Genomic DNA, 12,389 nt, shown 5'->3' with positions numbered 1-12,389 from the left:
CTCCGTCATTTATAAAAATAGAGAATCTGTGGTCTGACATTTAATCCTCTAATTCCACAGTTGGCAAATATGATCCTGCCTGAAGATGAAAACTTTCTTCTTCTGTTCCGACGTGAGACTCCATTGGACAATAGTGTGGATTTCATGCGGGTATGTAACCAGCCTTTGGGTTAGAAATGGAGGCTGATAATTCATAACTCATATCTCATAATAAACTGTGTGACAAAACTCTTATGTATAATTTATTCAGGCATTGAGTTACCAAATGGTGCAAGACTCTTCACTAATTTATTACCTTAGAGCAGAGACTAATTTTCTTTTGAACAGGCCTACCTCAGGGCCATACTTAGAACAAAGAACTAACTTTTAGACAATGAAACATTCATGTAGCCCCCATCTGAACCTTTTCCAACGTCACTAAAACACCACCAAATGGATGTATCAGAGCCAGACATCATAATTTCCATGTGGTCTGATCAGTTACAAAATGATGTCCCTTGATTGATATTCTACAGTTCTATTCATATATCCCACTACCTTGTTCGTTTAACTAATGTTTCGGTACATTGGTCATGAAGCTTCAATGATCTGAACAAAAAGAACAAAATCTGTTTCTCAGTTGATCCATTTCAGTATTGTTCCTTATAAAACATAAATGTATTTTGTGTTGATCCAACAAACATGTGTGAGACTACGTTTAATGAAGTCACATACTATGGCCCACTTCCCTACCAAATCTTTTTGAATGTTATTGCACTCTTCTACCATGTAAAATCTTGCACAGTCATTGGCGTCACCTGCAAACTTTCTACACCTGAAACACTTAAACCAAGCGTAGAAGTTTGAAGACCAATCCATGGGCAACAGGAGAAGTTAACACATCTCCAAGCTGAACCACATTTATCAATTGCAGCATTTTACTAAAGGATTAAAGTTAATTCCTCAGGATGTCTCAAAATTCTTTTCATCTTACTTGTCTTGGAATGAGCTTTGTCCAATCTTTGGTGACTTATGAAATTGAATGAATCATTTAGAATCTTTAGTCTGCGATGTCTGTGTCCAAACAATTGATCCACTTGTACCATTTGTGTCGGTTATAGTGCGACACGTATATTAGTTTGCAGTGTAACTTCTGCCACTCAGAAACAGCAAATAACCGTGGTATCCTATATATGAGCAAAATGCAGAAAGCCCAGCAGGAAATGAACTTACATAGACATCGGTGAAGTCAGAATAAAGTTTGGTTCTAATTCCACTCCAACCCTGCCCCACACCCCATGCTGAACAATTAAGTTAAGTATTTGGTGTCCCTGAAGCTATGCAAATGTGGCCTAGAAATCCAAGCACAAAATACCATATCTGTCTAAATGGTGAGATTGATTACACCCTTGTTACTGGGCCACTTGTAAGTGGAAGGAACAAATCCCACACAGATCTAGACTGAATGTGGGCTGCTGCAAGATAAGGCAAGTGAAGATGGGCAAATATTAAACCTGAAGCTAGTGTCAAGGAGAATTAGGTGTGGAGATTTGGGGGTCATTACATGGAGTGTGGTGGCATCAGTTAGAGAGTGAGATTGTCATGTTGGAGGGAATCAGTGGCTGGTAGAGAGCAGGTAAGTGATCTTTCAATGTGAGGTTATGGGAAATGTTGCTGCTCCTCCCAGCTTTATAATTGTATAAGTATTAATTCCATCTTGCTTCTTAGAGCCACCTTATGCTGTGTGACTTAGACTCTGTAGGACTTTTTTTTAAATCCCCCAAGTACACATTGGTAGTTGGGAAGTTTGACCATTAGTTTCATATTGATCAATGGCACAAAATATGACTGGGGCTCCTAGCTGGCAGGGTAACTTCAGTAAACCAACCGCTTAATTTCATATACTTATAAAAGTTTGCCTTAAAGATTGATGACATTTTGAAATGGAAACATTACTCTGACGCAAAGAATTTGCAGCCCAAGGTTGCAATAAAGGAGGAGACAATTTGAAAAAGTGATGAAGGATCGATATAAGGCAAAAAAACAAAGACTGAGGTAAAAGAAAAAGTATTTTAGATAAATCAGGTTATCAGATAAGAACAAGAGAAGTTCTTCAAAGTTTCTACTTCAATGCTCCAAATATTGGGGAATCAATGGGAGTAGATGATAATCAAGAGTATTCTGTGCTATGTCCCGACCATGAACGTCTCAAGGGTTACCAATGACCAGAAATTTAACTGGACGAGCCATATAAATACTTTGATTAGAAGAGTAGGTCAGAGGCTAGGAATTCTTGATGTGTGGCCCATCTTCTATAAATCAGCAGTATGATGCAGTAACTTCCATTTGTCAGGATGGGTGCAGCTGTAACCATACTTTAGAAGCTCAACATCCATCCAGGATAAAGAATCTTGCTTTTATAGCATTCCAGCTACCACAAAAGAACATTCACATCTTCCCATTATCACTTCACCAATTATGCACTGCAGCAACCTGCCAAAATGTCTTCAACAAAACGGTAACTCAGCCACCTAGAACATGGGCAGCAAGTATACATGAACAGTACAACCTGCAAATAACCCTCCACGTTGCTCAGCAGCATGACCTAGAAATACAGATTATCTTTATTCCTTCATCACTGTGTCAAGGTACTAGAACTCCCGACCAAATACAAATTTGAGTGTACCTGGCAGAGAGAGGACCGCAGGGGTTCAAGAATGTCATTGGTCCATCACTATCTTTTCTAGAAGTAAAGAGAATGGGCAGCTAATTCTGGCTTTGCCAGTGATGTCCACATCCCATTGATGAATAAAAAAAACTCATATCAGTATTTGAAGAAGTGGTGAACATTCTCCAATTCTTAGCCCTGAAACAGCGTGATTATTTTCACGTTTTTTATCGGAACTTGCTGAACAAAAAAAAAGCCTGCCATTCTTTTCTATGTTACAACAGCAGTTCTCTGAATTTTGAACATCCTGACATCATGAAAGTGCTTTATAAAGACAAGTCTATTTTTTAAACCATTTATGAGTCGCATGAACTACACTTTGGTGTACAAAGTTGTACTGGAAAAATCAAAACGTGTAAGGTCAATGAACCCAGATTCTGATTTCTGCCATACTACAAAAGACCCAAACTAACTGAAATTGTTTTCAAGAGTGATCTGTCCAATCTTGATCTAATCACCTTACTTGGCTCAAATTACTAAATTTTGACAAAAAATAATTTCATTCTATCAACAGTTGTTGATACGCATCTTGAGAAATATGAAGATTTCAATCAAATGTACTAGTAAGTTTTGAAGTCATTGGTGGTTGAAGTAATAATTGGACCAGCAATTAAGATATAATTGTGATGGAAGTCAATGCTTAATGGATGATACATGAACCCTGCTTTGTGCACCTATCGCGAGAATATAAATATGATTGGTGTTGGAGTTTCCAAAACAATTTATTCCACTGTTGTCCTTTTCAGATCTGGCGTAAATATGATGAAGACAGCAGTGGATATATTTCAGCCACTGAGCTCCGAGTAAGTCACGTCTTTTGAGTAAGCACAGGTGTTATTCAAGTGATAGCATGATATCTGTGACATTCTCCACTGGCATGATTTTTTTTCATTAATTGGCTAGTTAGTGGCTTGAGGGCAGGTTCTAAAAACTGGATAGCCAATAGCAAGTGATTTAAGTCTGGTTAAAGAGAGAAATGCCCTGACTATTTTAAAAACTTCAAATCAAAAATGGCCCCACCAGCCAGGCTAAGATGGTGATGGGGATCATCCCCAGGGTATTTGTAGCTGTAGCCATGGTCAGTCAGGCAAGAGTCTTGTATCCTAACTCACTGGCCCTCTGCTGGGAGGCCTCCAGGCAGCTAGCCTAGTTTCTGACAGCTTGGACAATCCACAACCCATCTGAAAATCCCAATCAGCCTCAACAATAGGCCTAAATACAGCATTAACCCTGCACGACTATCTTACCCCCCTTGCAGGTGGTAATGGTCCAGAGGTGGGATAGTGCTAAAAAAAGCCAGCACACCTGCCAACAGCATGTATGCTGCATTCACACACACACACTGTGACCCTGACATAGCCATATCTTGCCCTCTGTCCCCAAAATTAGATAACTCGTGATTCACGAAATATACAGAAAAAGAGCCTTTTTGACCTACTTCAGCTGTGCCTCAGTCATGGTACTTTTTTTTTAAAAATGAGCACGTTGTGAGTTCAAGCCACCACATTCACCCTCCTGAACTCCCGCATTGGAGAATTTTTACACCAAATGTAATTTGACATGTCAGTACAGTCCTGAAAGAGCACTGCACCAGAGGTTCTATCTTTCAGAAGTTAAACAGAGGCTTCATCTGTTTTCAGGATCACTTGGCCCAGTTTTGACAATGACGAGAGTGTTCTCCCATTGCTGGTCAATATTTATCTCTCAAGCAGCATCACATGATAATACTATGTATCAATTTGCGCATTGTGAAATTTGAGATCTTCCTGTGCACAAATTGAGTGCCATTTCTTACATTACAACAAAAAAGCAGTTCAGAATTAGTGAATTATCTGTAAGGAAATTTGTGACATTAAAGATCATTAAAACATTTGCAGTCATTGGCCTTTCAGAGCAAGTTTTATAATTTGTGATGGCTGCTTTACTTTTTAAAATTATAAATGCTAAACAAGTAATAAATATCTGATTTTTTAAAAAATACCAAACTCATACTTGTTCAGATTTAGAGTTTTAAATGTGTTTCAGCACCACTGTACTTCTTTATAATTTGTTACAGTAACACTCCTCTAATTCTCAGTTTTATGACTATTCATTTTATAAACAGTATATATTGCAAAGTTAGGAACGTACTGAGTTGAGTCTTGTGGTCTGTATATTATGTACCCTCTAGAATTCCCAATATCAGTCATTACATTGGATTAATAGTCAACACAGAGTTTATGATCAAGTTGTAGACTTTATGCTCAATGTTTTGTTCTTATAGAGTGCTTAGAGTTTGTGGTCAACATACAAGTTTATAGTCGATGTGGAAGTGTTACAGGTCAGTATGCAGAGTTTATGGACAGGGCAGGAGATGTGAGTCTCAGAGCACTGGGTATATGTCTCAGAGTCTCAGAACTATTTCAGTGCAGAAGGAAACTATTCTTTAAATGACCATTTTGTTCAGTGCAATTCTCCTGTCTTCTCCCTATCATCCTACTTGGTGCTTTGTTTCAAGTAGAAGGCTATTCTCACTCAAATGCTTCAATTGAACCTGCCTCGACCACACCCTCAGGCAGTGCAATCCACTTGCTATATGACCGTTTCTCCTGTTAACACTGGGACAGTGCTCTATAATTTGACTCGTTATTTTCAAATATTCCCCCCCACCCCCAGTTGGACGCAGTGTCCCAATTTACCTGACTTTCAGACCAAGTTTGATAGAAAGTATGGATCAAGTTCTTACAAGAATTAGAACAAGCATTATTATTTATTACAAGTAATTAGACTATTGCTACAGGTAAGAGATGTAAACCATTGGCATATAACACTACTAGACTAAATTCTAATCTTCTCACATTATCCCCTTACATGCAGACACAAGGCAAGTAAATAAGAAAAATAGATTTTTGACAGAGATAGAAAAACTGGGAAGTCAATTTAGTAGTCTTTGCTTTCCAGTTTTGGTATGGAGGCAATCTTTCTTGGGCTGCCTAAATACCTTGTTCAGATGTCTTTCTGTAGTTTGTAAGAAGTACAGAGTGACTGATAGATTCACATGGAAAATGTCTCATCAATTCAAAACCTTACAGGCGCTGCAGCAGGAAAAGCAACTTGGGTTTTCTTTCATGCTTAAACTGAGGATTTGATTGTGGAGAATAGGCAACTTCTGGACTGGGAGAAGATCTGCACACTTCTTTCCTCTCTGTCTATCTGTATCTCCCTAACTTATTTCCAGATCCCAGCTGCTCAACCACCTGAGAACCAATTACACAGTTGTCAGTAAGGAAAAGGTTGCTGTCATTGAAAACTGTCAGTAATCAACTTTTCATTGCCAGCACAAACTACATTGGTGCACACTCTCTGCCCCCATTGCCTGCAAAGTGAATGTCAATTACTGCTTGTTTAAACAGTTCTTTACAATGCCTATCAGATTACTTGCTTGTAACCTTTATTTCAAGCACTGCTTTTCAAAACATTTTCTTATTTCAGTCCACAGTTCTTAAAAATGCAAAAACACAAATCATGGTTTTAATACTTGTATCACTTTTGCTTATTTTGCCAATTACTTTAAATCAGTGCATTGTTAAAATATCAGAATGTTCTCTCTTTATGGGTTCCAGAGATGCTCTTATTTGTTGCTTAGAATCCCTTTCCTGCCTGAGCTACATATTCCAGGTTCAGATCTTACACTGCATACACAATGGCAGAAGACAGGTGTGTGGTTTAATCAAGCTTCTTTCCTGATAATCAGTTTCTACAAGTACACTCACTAGTCCAACAGTTGGCCTTCACGTCTACAAAAGTCCATTCTTGGGTGCTTAATCTGCCAAGCAAGACCTACCTCTTCACACCTTCAGTGGCTGACAAACTATTCCTTCGAACTGCTGTTGTTTTTATTGTGAAGTATGTCCCTCATGCCACTGGTCTCATCCATTTTAGGAAGTTAAACAATCATGACAATTGTATTTATCCAATCACCTCTCAAATGATTATTGCAAGGTAGTTATATTTGCCTTTCCTTCTGCTCATCTAATGGCCTTCTCCAACTTTAAACCGCCATTTATTATTCAAAGCTTTCTTAAAAGTCTCACCTGTTATTTCAAGGTTCAACAAAGAATAATAAATTCTTCCAAATTTTCGAAAAAGGAAAGCAATTCTTTTTAGTCCTTGTCTAACTACAGTAGCAATCATAAGCTGACCATTGTATATTTCTTCAGTCATTGTCACCTTACTCCCTTCGGTTTCCCTTTATTCATTCCCTTCACATGGGATTGCCAAGAGTATACGAGTACAAAACCACTACAAAACATTAGCAGAAATTAGCTCATATAACACTGGTGCTAAAAACTAATTACTATAAACATTAAGAAAAGGAATTTAAAATCTATATAAAAATAAGAAAGGGGTTGATCTTAAGAATTCAATATTTATCGATGATTTTTATTTTTTATATCCTTTTTAACAGTCCTCCCCAGTTGAGCTCCTGTCCAGATCTGAGTGCACATGAGGATACTATGTTATTTCAATTTAAAGGAATTGCCTGAATATTTCTGATTTAGTTACTATACAACAGATATAAATTGATTTTATCCTTTTTCTGATAAAATGGCTTAAATGTAACACAATTTACTAATTCAGCAAATTAGTCAGGAAGAGTAGTAGTGTCATTGATAATCCAGAGACTAATGCTCTAGAGAGAAGTCTTTAAGTCCCACCATGGCAGATGGGAAAAATTAAATTCAATGAATAAATTTTGACTACAAAGCAAGGCTTAGCAATGAGGATCCTGATAATTATTTAAAACCCATCTGGTTAATCCTTTAGGGAAGGAGATCTGCTATCCTTGCCTTACCTGGCCTACATGTGACTTCTGACCCACATCAATGTGACTGACTCTTGATTGTCCTTGAAATAGGTAATTGAGTATCAGCAACAAATGCTGGCATTGTGAACAATGCCCATATCCTCTAAAAGAATAAAGAAATTGTACAGTCGATTTGACAAGCACACTGGCAATATAAAGGATGCTGTGTAATTGTGATGATACTGACAACCTCTTACAAAAATTAGAGATTGATACAAAATTTTGCATTTACCAGAGTGGAATTACATTTCTCTGCTCTACTGATCATTGAAATGCAATACTTCAAGGAACAAAGTACTGTTTTAACTGGAATCTAGACAGTTAACTTTTGTTTGGTCTGTATGACAAACAGAACTTCCTGAGAGACCTATTCCTTCAACACAAGAAAATTATTTCAGATGACAAGCTGGATGAGTATACTGACACTATGGTAAGCATCCTTATAATCTGTTGCAAACTCCACCTAGTACAGATAAAGTTTGTCTATTTAAAATCAATGTTCACTTCAATAGGAGCACTAAGATGCACATCCCATTTACTCTGGTTGCTTATGTCTCAATGCTAACATTTTATCTGCAATTTCCTTAATGTTCTGAGTATTCTATTCAGTGTATTCCTAACCAATTTGGACATTACTGTTTAATTTAGTTCCATGTAATAGAAATATTGGGATGGATTTCTTGATGCCTGCAGATGTTTACTTCAGCTGATAATGAATAAGTCTTTACAGTGAAAGAGTTGTCTACCTATAATTGGAAACCAGGGACATATTTTCCTTATCGTTGAAGCCAACACAAGTGGAGACTAGGCATGGTTTATTAGTTCGGGTGAAGAGTCACTGAAGTTGAAATATTAACTTTGCTTTCTTCACCAGCAATTTGTTTTTGTTTCATATCTCCAGCATCCATAGTTCTGTGTTTTATGGTTTATAAGGGACTGGATTTCACCAGTTTGTTCCTTCATCTAAGTTAATAATCATCCCCTAATTCTTTCTGTTATAAATTCCACTTTCGGTGTTTTGTGTCAAAAAGAAGAGGGAGGCAAGCACATTCCTTTAGAATTTTCATTTTTGGGAGATTGTTGAAAGCTTGAGTTACAGGGTCACCACATTTCCCCTTTTAATTTTAGGGATGTCTGTGATTTGGGCTTTTAACCTCTCGGGCTGAGCCAATAACAATGAGGGATTGGATGTACAATATCACAGATATTATACAGATTTTTGGTTTGTTTATCAAACAGATTATATTGCCTTCCCCTCAGAACTGAAGTCAGTGGCCACAACACTGGCTGGGATCAGATAACACTACAAAATTGAATCTAGGACCTCCTTGGTCTGCTGCCTCAGATTTACACCAGACAGTGCATTAATCAGCTGTACTGCTAATGCAACCAATTGATTTTGTGTCACATAAAGCTCACAGTGATGATTATTTACTAAGCAATGATAACACGTTGCTCAATATTGTCTAAGGTACTTAAATCATTTATGCTATTTACATAGTAGCTTTACAAATAGCTTTAATTGTGGTTATTGTTAATATTTCATTCAGAACATTTGCACAAGATCTATGATAGTATTAATTTTAGTAAGTTATATTTGAGTATAATTTGACATTTTGAATTCAGGCAGAAACAGCCCCTGTGCATCACTCTGTTGAACCTGTTCTCAAATTGGACCATTTCTTTAACTCCACTCATTCTTCAACCAAAACTGTTCCTGTGGAAATCCATCAATGCCTTTTCCTTCTCTCCCTGTAAATTGGAAAACATCATCTTTTTCAGGCTAATAAAATGTGAGGCTGGATGAACACAGCAGGCCAAGCAGCATCTCAGGAGCACAAAAGCTGACGTTTCGGGCCTAGACCCTTCATCAGAGAGGGGGATGGGGGGAGGGAACTGGAATAAATAGGGAGAGAGGGGGAGGCGGACCGAAGATGGAGAGTAAAGAAGATAGGTGGAGAAGGTGTGGGTGGGGAGGTAGGGAGGGGATAGGTCAGTCCAGGGAAGACGGACAGGTCAAGGAGGTGGGATGAGGTTAGTAGGTAGCTGGGGGTGCGGCTTGGGGTGGGAGGAAGGGATGGGTGAGAGGAAGAACCGGTTAGGGAGGCAGAGACAGGTTGGACTGGTTTTGGGATGCAGTGGGTGGGGGGGAAGAGCTGGGCTGGTTGTGTGGTGCAGTGGGGGGAGGGGATGAACTGGGCTGGTTTAGGGATGCAGTGGGGGAAGGGGAGATTTTGAAACTGGTGAAGTCCACATTGATACCATATGGCTGCAGGGTTCCCAGGCGGAATATGAGTTGCATCATTGTGGCAGTGCTGGCAGGAATGTTATAAATGGTGTGCCTGGGAGGACAGTGCCTCAACTCTACAAATTATATAAATACTTTGGATGAAGGGACTGAGGATATGGTAGCTAAATGTGCCAGTAACACAAAAATGGTAGGAAGGTGAGATAGGAAGAGGACATAAGTCCAAAGATGTGCAGGTTAAGTGGATTGGCCTTGCTAAATTGCCCATATTGTTCAGGGCTGTGCAGGCTGGGTAAATTAGCCATGGGAAATGTAGGGTTACAGGGATGGTATAGCAGGGTTTCTTTAGGTGGGATGTTCCTTGGAGGGGCAGTGTGGACTCGATAGGCCAAATGACCTGCTTCCACACTGTAGGTATTCTATGATAAGGAGTCAGTAATAGATTAAGTGAGTAGGCAAAAGTCCAGCAAATGGAATACGAAGTGAAAAAAGTCCAGAAATGTCTACCTAGGGAGAAAGAAGGCATTAAAAGTAATATTAGCAAATTTGCTGATGACACAAAGCTGGGTGGCAGGGTGAAATGTGAGGAAGATTTTATGAGAATACAGGGTGACTTGGACAGGCTAGGTGAGTGGACGGATGCTTGGCAGATGCAGTTTAATGTGGATAAATGTGTGGTTAACCACTTTGGTGGCAAGAACAGGAAGGCAGATTACTATCTAAATGGAGTCAAGTTAGGTAAAGGGGAAGTACAATGAGATCTAGGTGTTCTTGTACATCAATCAATGAAAGCAAGCATGTAGGTACAGCAGGCAGTGAAGAAAGCTACTGGCATGCTGGCCTTCATAACAAGAGGAATTGAGTATAGGAGCAAAGAGGTCCTTCTGCAGCTATACAGGGGCCCTGGTGAGATCGCACCTGGAGTATTGTGTGCAGCTTTGATCTCCAAATTTGAGGAAGGACATTCTGGCTATTGAGGGAGTGCAGTGTAGATTCACGAAGTCAATTCCTGGAGTGGCAGGACTATCATATGTTGAAAGATTGGAGCGACTGGGCTTGTATACACTTGAGTTTAGGAGGATGAGAGGGGATCTGATTGAGACGTATAAGATAATTAAGGGATTGGACACTCTGGAGGCAGGAAGCATGTTTCCGTTGATGGGTGAGTCCAGAACCAGAGGACACACTTTAAAAATAAGGGTAGGCCATTTAGAACAGAGTTGAGGAGAAACTTCTTCACCCAGAGAGTGGTGAATATATGAATTGCTTTGCCCCAGAAGGCAGTGGAGGCCAAGCCTCTGGATAGTTTCAAGAAAGAGATAGATAGAGCTCTTAAAGATAGTGGAATCAAGGGTTATGGGGATAAGGCAGGAACAGGATACTGATTGTGGATGATCAGTCATGGTCATAATGAATGGTGGTGCTGGCTCGAAGGGCCGAATGGCCTACTCCTGCACCTGTTGTCTATTGTCTAAGAATGAAATAGACACATTATCTAATTGGTGACCTGTTGTAGAGTTCTCATTTGCAGAGAGACCAGTGTTCAGGTACGTGAATCACAGAAGATTAGTATGCAGGTAATTTGGAAAGCTAATAGAATGTTAAGTTTTATTGCAAGGGGAATTGAATGCAGAAGTCCGGAGGTTATGCCCTATGTATATAGGGCTTTGGTGTCACTGTACTTACAGATGTTAATGCATTGGAAGCAGTTCAGGGAAAGTTCACTGGGCTAATACCTGGAATAAACAGATTGTTTTATAAGGAAAAGCTAGACAGGTTGGCCTATACCCTCTGGAATTTAGAGGAATCTGAGGTGATATAATTCAAACAAAGAAGATCCTGAGGGGACTTGACCCATGAACATTGAAAGGATGTTTCCTCTTGTAGGAGAATCTAGAGCCAGGGGTCACAGCTTAAAAATAAAGAGTCACCCATTTAAAAGAGATGAGAAGAAAAAAGTTTTCTCAGCGTTGAGAGCTTTTGGAATTCCCTTCTCCAAAAGGCAGTGGATGCAGAATCTTTAAATATTTTAAAGTCAGAGTTAGATATGTTTTTGATTACCAGAGGGATGATAGCTATTCAGGAATTCAGAGTTTAGTTTAAAACTAGATCAGCCATGACCATTTTGAATATTGACGCAGGCTTGAATGGCCAAGCAGCCTACTTTTGTTCCTTGTTCGTACGTTTGCATGAATTTTGCTTCTATCTCCTGTCTGTGTGTGTTTCTCTAATTCTTCCCCTCCTTTCCTTGAATTCTCTGTCCGCTTTCCTGGGGATAACCTATTGACTAAGATCCATTATAAGCTAATTAATTCCCAAGACACTTTGACTCCATTTCCTCCAACCTCAGTTCCATTCCCTTCTTCTAGTTTCTCTGTCTCCATTGTATTCTTTGTGAAATGCCAGCTGTGCATTCACAATTACTCTTCTTTTTCTAAATTGAGAATCGCCCCACTCTTCCATGGTTGAATTGGACGCTTGACATTTTGTTCCATTTTTGAAACTCTGCTCATATCCTTTCTCCTCCTCTCTGAACCCTGTGGGGTTCCCCTAGTGAACTTTCGAAGCATCAGCTTTCACATTCAGTG

The 12,389-nt window shown here is 39.2% G+C and overlaps 1 protein-coding gene across 2 annotated transcripts in view; it reads left to right on the top strand.

Moving 5' to 3' along the window:
* Nucleotides 1–12,389, top strand: part of scgn (secretagogin, EF-hand calcium binding protein) — a 63,208-nt gene that overhangs the window by 37,348 nt on the left and 13,471 nt on the right. Inside the window, exons 4-6 of one of the 2 annotated variants that reach the window (XM_048559420.2) lie at nucleotides 61–150; nucleotides 3,454–3,510; nucleotides 7,906–7,983. In XM_048559420.2, the coding sequence (XP_048415377.1) occupies nucleotides 61–150; nucleotides 3,454–3,510; nucleotides 7,906–7,983 (225 nt within the window). The remainder of the gene's footprint in view (nucleotides 1–60; nucleotides 151–3,453; nucleotides 3,511–7,905; nucleotides 7,984–12,389) is intronic. The other variant, XM_048559428.2, reaches the window with a different exon arrangement.

The sequence above is a fragment of the Stegostoma tigrinum genome, chromosome 2 (genome assembly GCF_030684315.1).
Source record: "Stegostoma tigrinum isolate sSteTig4 chromosome 2, sSteTig4.hap1, whole genome shotgun sequence".
In the NCBI taxonomy this organism is placed as follows: Eukaryota; Metazoa; Chordata; class Chondrichthyes; order Orectolobiformes; family Stegostomatidae; genus Stegostoma; species Stegostoma tigrinum.
This window is presented reverse-complemented; position numbering and strand designations above follow the sequence as displayed.